Below are 16,484 nucleotides of genomic sequence, written 5' to 3' on the forward strand. Positions count from 1 at the left end.
TCCTGCTGATTTTGCAAACTAACCGAGTGTTCAAGCACTCTACAACTGTCAGTGAACTCTGTTCAAAATTACTTGAATCTTGGACAGTTAATTGAACAATCACAGAAAAGTTTACTTTTTAATAGAGGTTAATAGTTGATACTGGCCTTCTTATCTTGCTCTATGAGATGTAACTGGATCATTTGCACTTGTGTTGACTGGATAATTTAACACTTGTATTAATTATCTCATGTTTAGTTAAGAACGAACTACTTATCTAGATTATAATCACATGGATTGTGATACAACAGATTTAGAAAAAGATAAGATTGATATTTTTCTATAAACATGCACCATTGCAATAAGGAAATCAGATTTCTCTGAATGGAAGAAGAGTAAGTTAGATTTCTGGGTGTGTAACTTGGGCTTATGATAACCCCTAAAAACTGTGAGACAAAAAAACTGAAACCGGGTTTGCTTTTTATATTATTACTTGCTATAATATGATTAAGCAATGCTTGGAACTCTGATGATTTTAGTATTTATTTTTACCGTAATTGTAGGGTTAATTTTTACATGCTTGTGTTTCCTGCTGTCTTGCATAATGAAGAGATAAAATGTCTCTATAGGTTTTCGGTCTGGCTTGCTCATTCCTTACTTAACAGATTTAAAGGTTGGTAATCATCCTTTAACAGATAAATCCTGGAGAACTCAGGCACTAAACAGTTTGCATAGGCAAAGATTTTTGAAATTGTTTAGTCCAGATTCTCTAATTGGATGTGGGAGCGGAACTTCTTGTTACACTAACTTACCCAGCCACTTAGTGGCTGACACAATACACTGTAAGTTCATTGACCTTGACAGAATAATGGCATTTTGTGTGTGCCCACAGTGCAGCATGTTTGTATGGTTGAGTAAGCCTGTATAATATCCCCCGTAGATTTGTTTACATGCATAAGAGATAGAGAAGAAGTTAGTAACAGTGGGCCTGTATAATCAGGAATTATTTCATTCTTCTTTGTGGTGTCTGTGCAGCCCCACTTATGGATTGTGTGCTGGAACAACTTTGAACAATTGTAGAGCTTTAGGACAAAAATTGGCTCTCAAATCCCTCCTGCAAAGAGAAATACCATCCCTCTACTCTGAAATCTTAAACTAATCAACTGGATAACATTCTAAAGCAACTGATGATATATAAACCTATGAAACATACAGAGTCAGACTTCTGATCCATTCAGCAAGGTATTGTCTTCTCTGACTGGCAAAGCCCTTGCAAGAATTCAGGCAGAGACATGTCTCACCCAGCCCTGATATTTGAGATCCTTTATCTGGAGAAGATGGGGATCCAACCTGTGCTCAGCCACTATACCCCATATTTTCAGAAGTACCACCTTTTTCCCTTCCTGGTCGAGGTGGGGCTTGAGCAGTAGACCTGCCGTTTTTCAGAGAGTACAGGACACATGGAGTCACCAGAACCCAACACATATGAAATGCAAAACTATTCATTGATAACGTTTAATGTAAAATTTCCATTGAAAAGCCACAGCTAGTCTCCCTGAGCACAACTCCCCAGATACCTGACCTTAACATTTGAGATCTTTAGTAAGAGATCAAGCTGCCAACTTTATGTCGTATCTGGTCTAGAATGTTTCAGACTTTTATACCGTGATGCTACATAGGCTTGCAGTCAAGTTCCATGGGTTTTCATAGGTTCTACTTGCAAGTCAGGATGGGCAATTAAGAAAACATCCGTTGTGTATTAATAGGGCAAGAGTATGCCCAAAGGGAGCAATCAATACTTTAGGTGCATCTTTTGGATCTAAACTCTGCTCTCACTCAGTGAGGCACATGCAGTTGTGAAGCTGTTTTATTAACTCTCAGCAAAATTGTCATCCCTGAACTAGCATTTGTTTAGCGTGAGAATATTCATAATGAGAAGAAGCAGTGAACAACTTTTACCTTTCTGTGTTGGTAGGCAAGGATGATGAATGTGAGGAGTCTGCTAACTTGGGATCTGTTCCAGAAACTTTGTCAGATTCACAACATCTAACAAAATCTGAGACGTGTCTGTCCTCTACGCCAGTATCAGGCTCTCCAAACCACGAAGACTTTAGAACAATGTCTCCTGAACAGGTATTTCTTTGCCGTTTAATTTGTGCCATAGCTATATTTGTGGAGATTAACTTGGTCTGTGGGGGAAGCAGGCCAGTGTGAAGCTTAATTTTGCTTTCATGAATATCGATCCCCTTGGGTCTTTTTGCTGTATTTTATGGTTTGAGATAAAAATAATTTGGACTGGATTATTTGTATTGTCAGATTTAAGGTCATTGGAAGCATAGCACCTTCCCCAAGTCCAAGAAATCATGGGAGGGTGTGACGGAGCAGCCAGAACTGGCAGCTGGTGGCATCATGGAAATGTTCCTTCCTTCCTCTCATGCATAAAGGGGAATGCCTGTCCAAAGATGGTGCCTGATCTTTGTTTATATTTTTAACTGTCTGTAAGCCCCCTCCACTACCTTTGGTGCAGAAAGCCAGTTCGAAGTTATTTTTTAAATAATTACTTTAAAACTAACAGTAGAAAAATAAGCAATGGCTGGATAAAGAAATATGTTGTTAGCTGGCTCCAGAAACCTAGCACAGAATACATGTGGGGAGGATGTTCCAGAGTAAGGGTGCCACTGCAGGAAACACCCTGCCTCACATGGTCACCCACCTTATTTCTGGCGGTGTACAGCATAGGACTTCAGGAGATGACTACAGTAATTAGGTAGGTGCATACAGGAGCAGACATTCTTTTAAGTACCCTTGTCAAAGCCTGCCCCATATATTGAAGTAGTCTACCTTGATAGCTATTGCCAAATCACCCTTGTCAAGAAACAGAAGAGTGGTAGCTGGCTGACCAACTGAAACTGGCCAAAAGTTCCAATGTGCCATGGAGTGGATCTGAGCCTTCAGTGTAAACACAGGTCCAGTAACACTCCCAACTTGTGAACCTGTCCTTCCAAAGGGAGCAAAGCCTTTCTGTTCCTGACTCTGTATAGAACCACCCAACAGCATCCCCATCTTGTTTGGACTGTGCTTCAGTTTATTTGGCCCTCATCCAGCCCAGTACCACTGCCAAGCAGCTGTTTAGGCCACCCACTGTATCACCTGATGCTGCTGAAAAAGTGGTATATAACAACTGTGTATTATCAGCATAGTGATGACATAACTCTTTAGATTCCATTTCCCAGTGGCTTCATATCTATATATCTAATTCTCAACAGTCCCCTCTGTGCAGATACTTATTTCCACTGATGGGGGCACACTGTCCCCTAACAGGTTTTTCTACAGACTCAAGAGACACTGTGAGTCTCTGCAGAAAATCCAAAAAGTTTTAAAAAGACAACTAGGGAGGGTTGTGTTTCCCCCAATACCTTTTGAAATGGCCACCACAGGGATCTACTCCAGGCCTTGCTGCATCGACAGTAAGAGGCTGATAGCACGGGGGGGATCAAAAAGCAGAACTGGATCTGGGATTGGGGAGGATTCCTCCTACAGAATTAATGCCTAAATAGCAGGGGGGTTGGAGCCAGGCCTGGGACTGGGATTGCCCACTCCTGGTTGGGAAATTCCTGGGGATTCTGTGGTCAAGTCTGAGGAGTACAGAGTTTGGGGAGAAGAGAGGCCTCAGTTGGATATAATGCCACAGAGTCCACCCATTTTCTCCAGGAGGACAGATCTCTGTTGTCTGGAGTTCAGTTGTAATTCTGGGGGATCTCCAGGTCCCACCTGGAGGTTGGCAAACCCAGGCCTAGCAGCACCATCTGGGTGACTTGAGACCACCTGACTTGCACAATTCTGTTAGGCCTGGCTGCTTGCTACTGTTCAACAACAGCCACGCTATGAAAGCCAGTGTAGTATAATGGTCAGAGCTTTAGAGTAGAGTTTGTGAGACCCAGGTTTAGATTTCCATCTTGCTGTGGAAGCCCACTGGGTGATTTTGGACCAGTCACATACTTCTAGCCTAACCTACCTGATAGGGCTGTTGTGTGGATAAAAAGGAGATAATCATGTAAACTGCTTTAGTCCCCAGTGTAGAGAAAGACAGTTTTCCTCAGTAGAAGCTGCAGGGGGAAAGGAGATGAAAAGCTGAAGACAGGGGTGGGTAAAGGTAGGTTGTCGGGTGGGAAGGAGATAGGAATGTCAACTCCAGGTTGGGAAATTCCTGGATATTTGAGGGGAGGAGCCTGGGGATGGTGAGGATTGAGGCGGGGAGGGACTTCAGACAGATATAATGCCATAGACTCCACCCTCCAAAGCAGTCATTTCCTCCAGGGGAACTAATGTTGGCAACCTTGCCCTTTGTGGCTGGTGAAATCTCTGGTGATGAGGTGCGGACCCCTCTGAGGGAGATGATCAGTGTGTCCCTATGAATGGGAATCTTCCCGGAGGGATTGAAGGAGGCTGCGGTCTGTCCTCTCCTAAAAAAAAGGTCCTGACAAACTGCCCAGTGTCTAATCTACCATTTCTGGGTAAGGTAGTGGAGAAGGCAGTGGCAACACAGCTCCAGGCTTTCCTGGAGGATGCTAATATACTGTATCCCTTCCAATCTGGTTTTCGCCCTGCCCATGGGATGGAGACGGTTTTGGTCACCTTGGTGGATGACCTCCGGAGACACCTGAATTGAGGCGGATCGGCACTGCTGATACTTCTTGATTTGTCGGCAGTGTTTGATAAGGTTGACTATGATCTGTTGACCCACTGCCTCGCTGATGTGGGGATAAGGCGGCCTGCCTTGCAGTGGCTGACCTCATTTCTCCAAGGTCGGGGACAGAGGGTGGTGGTAGGGGGGGGGAGAGTTATCTCAGCAACATCTGCTGGAATGTGGCATGCTGCAGGGGTCAGTTCTCTCCCCGGTGCTGGTTAATATCTACATGCACCCCCTTGCCCAGATTATCCAATATGCTGATGATACCCAGTTCTGTTTACTGATGGATGGCCATCTGGACTCTGCCCACAGCTGGATGGTTACAACAAAGCAGGCTGAAATTGAATCCATTGAAGATGGAGGTCCTGTACCTGGGTCGCGGGGGATTGGGCTCCCAACCTTTGATGGGGCCCTACTGGTGCTGATGTCAAAGGTGAAGAGCCTGGGGGTGTCCCTGGGTGCCTCGCTAACTATGGAGGCCCAGGTAACCACCACTGCCAGGTCTGCCTCTTTCCATCTGAGACAGATAAGGCAGTTGGCCCCATATCTCAACCCTTGGGACCTGGCTACAGAGACCCATGCAATGGTCACTTCCAGATCGGACTATTGTAATTCTCTCTACTTGGGGCTACTCTTGTTTCTGCTCTGGAAGCTGCAGCTGGTACAGAACACAGCTGTATGGGTGTTGACTTTGTTGTTTGTGCGGATGCGGATCCACCCAGTGCTGTGCGAACTGCACTGGCTGCCTATTGAGTACTGGATCTGTTTCAAGATGTTGGGGCTCACCTTTAAAACCCTATATGGCCAGGGCCTGCATATCTGTGAGACTGCCTTTATCTATATGAGCCCCGAAGGGCTTTACAATCTGCCAACCAACATCTTATAGTGGTCCCCAGCCCCAGGGATGTCCATCCTGCCTTTTCAGCCCTGGCTCCTACCTGGTGGAATGAGCTCCCATATGAGATCAGGGCCCTGTGGGACCTTTTACAGATCTGCAGGGCCTGCAAGACAGAGCTTTTCCAGCAGGCTTTTAGTTAGGGTGGCAGGCGTCTCCCCCTCTCTATAGGGCCTCCCCTCAGCGGATCAGATCTGTATTATCTAAGGACCCAAACTCGAAATAGACTGCATCTGTGAGGCTTTTACCATGATTTGTACCACAGGAATGTTGTTGCATTTTACTGCGGTTTTTAAATTGTTTTTAATTCTTTGTATATTGGTTATTGTGTCTGATGGAACTCGCCCCTGAGCCTGCTATATGGGGAGGGTGGGATAAAAGTCCAATAAAATAAATAAATACATAAAGTCTCCAGGTGAAGGCTGAAGATCTCTTGGAATTGCAACTGATCTCCAGATGACAGAGATCAGCTCCCCTAGAGAAAATGGCTGCTTTTAAGGGTGGAGTTTATAGTATTATACCCTGCTGAGATCACTTCCAAGCTCAAACCTCATCTTCCAAGGCTCTACCACCAAATCTCCAGGAATTTCCCAACATGGAGCTGGCAACCCTCAGAGGAACTGATCTCTGTATGTGGGCAATCCATTGTGTTTCCTGGAGAGCGGCTGCTGCCACTGCTGCTGTGGGACGGGGGAGGAAGTAGGTGGGAGGCTGGGAGAGTGACAGGGGCAGAAAGAGTGATGGGGTGGGGGCAGAAATGAAGTTATAGGCTTTAAGGGGGGAGAGAGTAAGAAAAGGGGTGGCAGGAAGGAGAAAGGGTGTGAGAGAAGTAGAGAAAGAGGGGGAGAAACAGAGGTGGGGGAATGGGTTAGCCACTCCCGCAAGTTTCTTGCAGGTCCCCACTTGTGTTATATTCTAACTAGAAATAAGGCCCGTTGTGGAAATAAATACAACAGGATCTAGAAAGAGGCTCTGGGAGAGTGCTCTGGCTTTGGGCAAACAGTGTCAGTCTGCTTTTAACGGGCTTTGCCTTCTGATTGGTGGCGATATATGCTGAGGAGCAGTGCCATCAGCCATACACTAAGGGAGTGCATTTTAGAATTAGAACTTTGGCACCCACTATTCAATTATATATAAGGAGAGATAGTGAAGTTAGGATAACTTTGGATACTTAAATCCAGTGACTGCAGCTGTGAATGGGCAAGACAGATCTTTCTACAAACCTGAAAAGGGGCCCAGGTTTGTAGAAAAATGTGAAATCGGAAAAAAATAAAATAAAATACACTGGACAACTTAAAAAATCCAAAAATGATAAAAGGATTGCCTGTAGCTTTAAGCAACAAATTCCCTCAGTGACTGTTGCTAGGCAACCATAGCATTCCAAGCTTGGCTCTATCAGTAAAAGGCAAGGGAGGGGAGAACTCATTAGGAAGAACTTGCTGACAGTAAGAGTGGTTCCTTAGTGGAACAGGCTTCCTCAAGAGGTGGTGGGCTCTCCTTCTTTGGAGGTTTTCAGACAGAGGCTAGATGGCCATCTGACAGCAATGCTGATTCTGTGAACTTAGGCAGATCATGTGAGGGAGGACATGAAGGGTTGCCTCAGTGCTTAGTTGTTGTGGCCCTTTCTTACATGCCCAGGGAAATGCTGATATCTCCTGGAGGTTTTTTGTCATCTTCTCGGTGTGGAACAGCGGTCACTGAGGGTGTGGGGGGGAGGTATTTGTGCAGGGAGTTGGACTAGATGACCTTGGATGTCCATTCCAACTCTATGATTCATTGGGGCCAGGCCTGCCTAGGGTTGCCAGCTCCAGGTTGGGAAATTCTTGGAGATTTTGTTAGGAAGTCTGAGAAGTTTAGGGTTTGGGGAAGGGAGAGGCTTCAGCCTGGTGTAATGCCACAGAGTTCACTCTCCATAGCAGCCATTTTCTCCAAGGGGACAAATGTCTGGAGTTCAGTTGTAATTGTAGGGGATCTCCAGGTCCCACCTGAACGTTGGCAACTCTAGGCATGGCCATAACCTCTGGGTGACTTGATGCCACCTGACTTGCATGACTCAAGTAGGACTGGCTGCTTGCTATTGACCAACAACAGTCACCCTATGAAAGCCTGTGTGGTATATTATATAGAAAGGTGTCAGCCTCTTGATACAGCTTAGCTTCTTTTTTACTTTCTTCAAAATTTTACAGTTTATCTTCTTTAAAGGGAGAGAAAGGGGGAAGATTGTTAGAGAAGAGTGAAAAGGGAAGGAAGCAAAGGGAAGAGGGTTACATGCTCTCTGCAAGTTTCTTGCAGGTCCCAACTTGTAGATGTTGACAGCCTAAATTCTTCCCATGAGTATTAAGTGTAAGTTACATGAGCATACTAGATGATGTTACCTGAAGGCACTACGCTTCAGACTTAAAACTGTTGAACTTTACTATACCGTGCTCTTGCATTTAGCCAATTAATGTACAATTTGCTACCTTCAAGTGGGAATGATATGTCTGTTTCCTGTAGAATTCGTTTCAGGTCCACACCAGTGTCTTGCAAGTTTCCATCCCTTCTTTCTCACCAACCTCCAGATGCTCAGAAGCATCAACTGAAAACGTGAAAGCCCAATCTAGGATGGCAGTTGCAAATGAAATCAGGTATGAATACTTTGAATGGCTTTTATTAGATAGTAAAAATGTCTTGATTGATGGGTTTTACTTTTATAGTTCACCTTTCTTGCTGAGACTCAAGGTGGGTTACAGTTAAAATAATGAGGTAAGAAACAGTACAATGCATAGATCCAACAAAATAATAGTACTGTTATCCACTCTGAGCCCTGTTGTACTGGGGTGGGCGGGTTGTAAATCTAATATATAAATGAATAAAATAATAATACAGGCAAGAAGGCAGCTTTGCAAGATTGGAGAACGGATGCTGTTAAACATTCTGCGATGTACAACAAAAACTCAGTATGGAGCTGTTGTATTAAGAAGGGTTTTTAAGAAGGAGAGAGAGACAAAAAAACTTCCAATATCACAATGCTTTAATGTTCATCATTGTTGCAGTATTTTGAATACTGTGTAGAATTCCTGTTGCCCCTGATGGGTGCAGTTCTGTGACTCCTTTTCTCTTGGAACTTCAGTTAGGATGCTGATGTGGAGATTGGCTGGATCTTGTTGTCCCAGGTCTGCCTCTATCCCTGTCAAGGTAGTGAATCCTTGCTCCGCTGTAGTCAGTGTAGATCTTTCCCTGGAAGGGCCCTCATCCTCTTTTCTTCTGTTTCTGCCTTCTCCCTTGCTACTCATGGCCCTTTCATTTTATGGCTGCCTTTAAAAAAAAGGAAAGGAATTATCTGAACTCTGCTCGGAATCCCTTGTAGGAATAAAACAATGAGGTGCTTCCCTGTGCCTGTTATTATTAGTGTTTAAAAGTTCCCAAATATGTTGCGTATAAGCAGGATTCCCATAAATTCCCTTCAGATTTTGCTGTAGACAAAATGTGGTGTCATATGGTACTTCATGCAAACCAGTCTACAACAAATTGTTTAATCTTGTTAAAATTCTTTTTTACCTTCCTCAAAATCCCTAGAGAGGTTTTGCCTGAGTTGACCTCCAATTGAAAACAAAATATTATAATTCCTATTTATAAAAAGGCAGCAGGCAAGACCCTGCTAATTATTGCCCTGTCAGTCTTTTGGATAGATCCAGTTGGTCAGCTGTGTTGGTCTGAAGCGGCAGAACAAATTTAGAGTCCAATGACACCTTTAAGACCAACAGAGGTTTATTCAAGGTATGAGCTTTTGAGTGCACGCACACTTTATCAAATACTTTTGGATATTTCCTCTAAATTATATACATGCCATTTTTTAGTCAAATTGGAACATTGGGCAGAATCATCAAACTTTTCAATCCTGAATCAAGTCGGTTTCCATAAGGGTCATAGTACAGCACAGATGGACTATTAATGCTCATGAAATAGAACAGCGCCCCTTCTTTAAATGTCTAGGCATAGTAATTCATAGGTCTCTGTCTTGGCAGGGACATCTTAATGCTATTTTATCAACTGTCTGCTGTACATTAGGTGCTATTTTAAATTTTTTCTTTTCAAAGAGTGGCCAGCTAATAGCCCCAGCCCTTAGAGCTCCAGGGCAAAGCTATCATGCAGCTTCTGTATGGGGCTGAAATATGTGGGTGGAACGAGAAAATACTTGACCAGCTTGAAATCATTCGGAACAACTTCTTAAGAAAAATCTTGGGTCTCCCTCAGGGGACTCCTGCTACACACTTAAGGTTAGAAGTTGGACTACCCTCTATTACAATAAGAGTCCACTTGGAACTATTAAAATATTATAAGAAACTTGACAGTATTTCTGAAGACCATTTGGCAAAATATTGTTTTTGGTACAACAAGGAAGGGAATCAGATGTCATAGTCATAGTCCCGCTGTACAATGCATTGGTCAGGCCTCACCTGGAGTATTGTGTGCAGTTCTGAAGGCCTCATTTCAAAAAGGATGTGGACAGAATGGAGTGGGTGCAGAGGAGAGTGATGAAAATGATCAGGGGCCTGGAGACCAAGCCGTACGAGGAAAGGCTGATGGACTTGGGAATGTTCCATCTGTAGAAGAGGAGGTTGACGGGGGACATGATTGCTCTCTTGAAGTATTTGAAGGGCTGTCACTTAAAGGAGGGCAGGGAGCTATTCCTGTAGGCAGCAGAGGATAGGACTCTGTCCATCAGTGGCTATTAGCCACAAGGTATAGATAGGGACTCTGGGGCAAGTGATGCTCTGTCTTCTTGGTGCTTGGGGGGGTCAACAGTGGGAGGGCTTCTAATGTCCTGGCTCCACTGGTGGACCTCCTGATGGCACTGGTATTTCTGGCCACTGTGTGATACAGAGTGTTGGACTGAATGGGCCTTTGGCCTGATCCAACATTGGTGTCTCTTATGTTCTTATGTCTCACAATAATGGGTTTAAATTAAGGGCGGGAGGGTACTGGCTGAATATTAGGTACAATTTTTTTACAACAGTGGAACAGTGCACCAGTGGAATCAGCTGCCTAGGAAGGTGGTGAGCTCCTCCTCACTGGCAGTCTTTAAGCAGCGGCTGGATAAACACTTGTTAGGGATGCTGTAGGCTAATCCTGCATTGAGCAGGGGGTTGGACGAGATGGCTTATATGGCCCCTTCCAACTCTGTGATTCTGTTATTCTATTCTATGATTCTAATTTGCTGTCCCCTGTTCTGCAGATCTTTGTTGTTGTGTCTGTGCATCACACCTGTGGGATCAAGGTGCCTGCACCAGCTCCAACCAGTAAACGTACAAGCTCAGCAAAAGGATTTTCATGCCCTTCCCCTGTGTCATGAGTGAGAACTCCCACTGTGCATGCCCACAGGGGCAGGGACCAGACATCCTGCCAGTTCTCTTCTGACTGTTGTGCTGATCGGATGATCTTCACGGTTCGGTTGGTGAACTTACCTCAAACCTCCTTACAAAACTCCTCTTCTGGATCTCAGGTTTTACTCAGCCTCTTTATTGTTCTTCGTCTTCATCTTCTAAAAAAAAAAAAAAAGACTTTAATTCTGGACTTTATTTCGCCCCCCCCTCCTCTCCCCTCCCTCAACTTGGTCTATAGAAAAGCTGTGGGGTTTTTTCAAGAGGTGCACTCAGTGTGGGATGTCTGCTCCCCGCCCCTGTGGGTATGTGCAGTGGGAGTTCCCGTACATGACACAGGGGAAGGACGTGAAAATCCTTCTGCTGAGCTTGTAAATTTACTGGTTGGAGCCACCACAGGTGCCTTAATCTCACAGGTATGAATCCACTGATGACAAGATCATCAATTACTGGTAAGCAACCTTTTTTTTTTAATATGCTTTGCCCTCTTTAGAGGCTGTAAAGCTTTAGGACGCAATCAAAATTCGTAATTGGTTTTTTTTGAAAAAGATGCCGTTCATGATACTGGTTTGGCCTAAGAATCCAAATTTTCTCTGTGGTATCCTTGGATTGAGAAAATCAAATTCTTCTCTTGTTACTTATCTGAACTTTCTTATGTTACATTAAGAAAGGGTTACTAGTGCATGTTTTCAAACGATGCCTTCTGAGTATTTACAGGGCAGATTAAAAAAAATGTGTGGAATGTGGTTTTAATCAGTTGGAAGATATTGCACAGTATGTTCTACATTGGTCATTCTGTGGATCCGTCCAAACAAACTGCTGAATCAATTTCTTGTAAATTTTTCCAGCTCAGATGAGGCATGTATTAATTTTATATTGACTGATGCTATCCCTTTTGTTACCCTCAAAGTGGCTACTTTTATCTTGTTATAATAATAATAAATATAAGGAAGAAATTGGTATCTGCTAATTCTGCAAGTCCTGCCAACCTAGCAGTTCGAAAGCAAGAAATTGCAAGTAGATAAATAGGTACCACTTCGGTGGGAAGGTAACAGTGTTCCGTGCGCCTTGGTGTTTAGTCATGCCGGCCACATGACCACGGAAATGTCTTCGGACAGTGCTGGCTCTTCGGCTTTGAAACGGAGATGAGCACCGCAACCCTAGAGTCGGATTCGACTGGCTTTCAAGCAAGGGAACCTTTACCTTTAATTCTGCAAGACTTTTAGTGAATTTGTAAATTCATGTTATCTTATGGAATTTTTTTTGGCATTTATTTCTTACCATCTTAGTTTTAAACTTTGAACTTTTATCCTTAGAAAAGAGCAAGAGGCCAGTAGTCCCTTAAAGACTAGCAAAGTATGTGGCAGGGTATGAGTTTTTGTGACTTACTGCTCCCTTCTTCAGATACTGTTATCCTGTTATGTACAAATGTCTTAGCCCTTCTGTTGTGGAGGGTTCACTGTTATATGTTGGTGTATATGCTGGGATGTTATGGCCTATGGCTAAAACAATAACAATAAACTTCACTTGCTGAATTGGGCCCTGCAACTTCTCTCAAATTTTACTTTAGATAAAATCTGGTGGCAGTTCTTATAGAGCTGCCAGTTCCTTCTCTAAAACAGATTTTATGTCAAGGCATTTTTGTTGGATGTTTTCCATTTTAATACACTGTATATTCTTCCTTTTGGTTAAGTGTGCAGACTCTAATCTGGGAGAACCGGGTTTGATTCCCCACTCCTCCACTTGCAGCTGCTGGATGACCTTGGGCAAGCCATAGTTCTGACAAGACCTGTCCTTGAAAGGGCAGTTCTTGAAAGAGCTCTCTCAGCCTCACCTACCTCACAGGGTGTCTGTTGTGGGGAGGGGAAGGGAAACGAGTTTGTAAGCCGTTCTGAGACTCCAAGTGAAGGGCGGAGTATAAATCCAGTCTCCTCTCCTCCTTTTTATAGTGAAAGGAAAACACCATTGGCTTCCATTGAAAATGACACAAAATTCCAGCTAGGTGGCACAAAACTGTAAGTAGCATATAATGGAACAATTTAAAAAAAACGCAATTGTGTATTTTACTAAAATATTTTGTTTCATAGTTGCATTAAATCAGTACCTTCTTTCTTCCCTTTAGTCCTCTTTGTATCGATATAGCCTACTTTTTCATTTTTATTGCAGTATGAAGCATCTTCAATCAAGTTATATAGCTCCAGGGATATACAGATTTTTGTAATATATTTCCAAATTATTTGTGGCTGAATATTGTGCAAAAGGGGGTACTGGCTGGCTTAGCAGATTTCTAATTTCTGCCCAAAATATTAATCACTACAATGACATTGGTCATTATTCACATGCTTAAGTAAATGATGTAATTTAAGTGCTTTGCTGAATTTGTGGTGTGTGCATAACAACTTCTAATATGATAGTTATTCTACAGTGAGTACAATTTACTTATGTTCCTATTAATCTAGCATGTTAACTGTAGAATTGCCTAGCCAAGAACTGCCTATATCTATGACATTAAAAAAAAATTAAAAAATTTCCTTGTGATTCGGGGTTGCTTTAGTGGCACCACCTAAGTAAGAGTTTATTAAAACAATTGTTAATAATCCTGAAGTGCCTTTCAGTGGTAGGGCTGCTTGAGGAAGCAACAAAGTCTGCCGTCTTTGTGGCTCATCCTGGAAGACCTCTGAGTGGGTTACTGAGGATTCATTAGTGCCTGCAGTAGAGGCACTGGAGTACTGAGAAGGTGGAAGAAAGATGGCTATATACTTCATTTACCAGGAGTATAATTCAGATCTCCTGCCAAGCCATGCTTAAGGGAGAATGATGGGAATGCATCTCTGAGAGGAGGAACTGGAAAGAAAGCCAGTCTGGTGTAGTGGTTAAGTGCACGGACTCTAATCTGGGAGAACCGGGTTTGATTCCCCACTCCTCCACTTGCACCTGGCTGGATGGCCTTGGGCAAGCCATAGCTCTGATAAGAGATGTTCTTGAAAAAGAACAGTTTCTGTCAGAGCTCTCTCAGCCCCACCTACCTCACAGGGTATCTGTTGTGGGGAGGGGAAGGGAAAGGAGTTTGTAAGCCGCTCTGAGACACCTTTGGGTAGTGAAGGGCGGGGTATAAATCCAATCTCTTCTTCTTCTTCTTCTTGCTTATTCATAGAAGCCCAGGAGCGCTGCTGAGATCACACTTGACAATCAGGAGCTGTAGCTGTTTGGCAATTCCAGAACCCCCCCAAAAGGGAATGCAAAAGTCCAAAGCCTTTTGGGAGGAAAGATTCCCCCCACAAAAAAATCAAGAGAGGAAGTTGTTGTCTGTTGAGAGTAGGAGGAGAAGGAGCATGTGCTTCTCCTTTCCTTTCCTTCTGTACTCCAGGGTTTTGCTCAAAGGTAAAGAATTTTGATGGAGCACCTTCAAAACAACTACTCTGGTGTAGAAAGGGACTGAATTGTTAGAATGAGAATCTTTAGGGATTCAGTCATCCCTACTCATTAGTTAGCAGGAGCAAAAGTGGATGATGCTTGTCCCTATGCTGCAGCAGTCATGCAGATCAGCTGCTATAATGGAAGGCATCTCTAATCAAGAACACAGTCAGCTGTTTTGACCAAGATCACTGCCTGGAATGGCCTGTGTCTTTAATGGCTGGCTTTAGAAAACTCCCTTTGGGTAACCTGGCTAGACACTACGTGAAGCTCCTGTGAGGGATAGGGTTCCTGTCTCTCCTGTCCTGCTGCCTTTTGAAGTTATCACTTCAGGTGCTATTATTTTATTACTTCTCTGTTTTTTAATAACTTTTGGCTGTAGGCTGACCTTGATATCCAGAGGTAAAAGCCAAAGAATTCAGTGAATCATTCACATTTATAGAAATCTTATCTAACATTTTTAAAAGTAATAATATTTCATTATAATTCTCTAAAAAACATGTTTGATTGTTTCATGGGATCAGTTAATGAATTTGGCTTTGTAAAGTATTATACGTACTAGAAATAATGCCCGTTGCGGAAATAAATACAACGGGATCTAGAAAGAGGCTCTGGGAGAGTGCTCTGGCTTTGGGCAAACAGTGTCAGTTTCCTGTGGCGACCTCAGCAGGGTTTAATGACAGAGTCCACTGTTTTCTCCAGAGGGACTGATCTCTGCTACCTGAAGAGCATTTGTATGTTTGAGTTATCTGTAGCCCTCACCTGGAGAGTGGTAACCATTGTTACCCATTCTCCTCTCCCCTATGAGGTATGTTATGCAACTGAAAATTCCAACTGCCTTGCGGGGGGGGGGGAGTTTGAGGTGTGGAATGGACTGAAGTCCAATCAGCTTCCATATGCAAAAGACCAGGTTGTCGCAGCAGTTGTGGTGTGGGCGGGACCCGGGCTTTGCCTTCTGATTGGTGGCGATATATGCTGAGGAGCAGTGCCATCAGCCATACACTAAGGGAGTGCATTTTAGAATTAGAACTTTGGCACCCACTATTCAATTATATATAAGGAGAGATTGGTCCTGTTGATGATTAAACTATTTTTTATGATACAGTTAATACTTTATAAGTACTTCAGCATTATTTGACAGGTTTTCACTGATCAATTTTCCAGATCTTCATTGAGAAGTCAAATACCTAAAATGGTGTCAATCTTTCCAAAATATCCCCAACAGTATTAATGCAGATGTTGATATATAGAAAAAGTCCCTAAGATGTAATTCAGTTGCTCAAAAGGGACATAAATATCATGACACTGGGGAGAAAGGAAACTAAACTTCCTAAATGAAACATTTCTTAACTACACATAGTCATTACATTTCACTTGCATTTCTGAAGCAGTTTGGTTTGCTTTTTATATGTCTGCCACTAATTTATAAACTATGGGTTTTAAAATAAATTTGAAAGTAAATGCAGAAATCTAAAGTGTGGCTGTTGAATGCATGGCTGAAACACTGAAGAGATGCTGTTTCTGTGCCTATCCTTTAAATGTTGGGAAATGGCATGTTCTTGAGTCTCTTGGGCGTGCAATAGCAAGCATGTCATTTGAAAGAGGGAATAGTTTCTGAGTTGGCTAGTCTGATGGACTGCACTATTAAAAGCTTACAAGTGCTGTACAAACAGGTAAAGGACTGTGAAAGGTTAATTCTTCATGGAGCCAGAGAGCCTTGAGTGACAGGCTGTTCCAAGAGATCTGATTGGTTAGCGTCAGCCAAGCAGAGAAAGACTTCTGAACTGGGTGCTGAGGAAAATCCAGTCTGATTTCAGCCCTAGCTGAGAAGTGTTGAGTATTGACAGTTTTGGAATTCAACCCTGATGAAGAACAGTTTAACACAGACAGGAGAACTGGGGAAAGTTGGCAAGGATGAGTGGGTAGTTAGATGGAGACTCCCATTTGGGCCAAAGAAAGGGGGTAGATCTTCTAGTGAGAAGAGAATTTCCCTACCCAGTCAAATAGGGAGTTAGCTCTGAAGAGTGAAGAGATCACTGGTCTAGTGTGATTAGAAACAGCCTTTAAAGGCCTTAAGAGTCAGTTAAAAACTCAAGACGAGTACTGGTGTTTCAAGAGAAGGGGTTTGGGTACTGGAAAGAGT

The 16,484-nt window shown here is 43.3% G+C and overlaps 1 protein-coding gene across 1 annotated transcript in view; it reads left to right on the plus strand.

Moving 5' to 3' along the window:
- PPFIBP1 (PTPRF interacting protein, binding protein 1 (liprin beta 1)) overlaps positions 1-16,484 on the plus strand; it is a 192,365-nt gene that overhangs the window by 127,614 nt on the left and 48,267 nt on the right. The window contains exons 11-14 of the mRNA XM_015429444.1: positions 945-955; positions 1,916-2,112; positions 8,061-8,191; positions 12,877-12,942. Of these exons, the coding sequence (XP_015284930.1) occupies positions 945-955; positions 1,916-2,112; positions 8,061-8,191; positions 12,877-12,942 (405 nt within the window). The remainder of the gene's footprint in view (positions 1-944; positions 956-1,915; positions 2,113-8,060; positions 8,192-12,876; positions 12,943-16,484) is intronic.

The sequence above is a fragment of the Gekko japonicus genome, unplaced genomic scaffold, assembly GCF_001447785.1.
Source record: "Gekko japonicus isolate JY-2015 unplaced genomic scaffold, Gekko_japonicus_V1.1 scaffold169, whole genome shotgun sequence".
NCBI lineage: Eukaryota > Metazoa > Chordata > Lepidosauria > Squamata > Gekkonidae > Gekko > Gekko japonicus.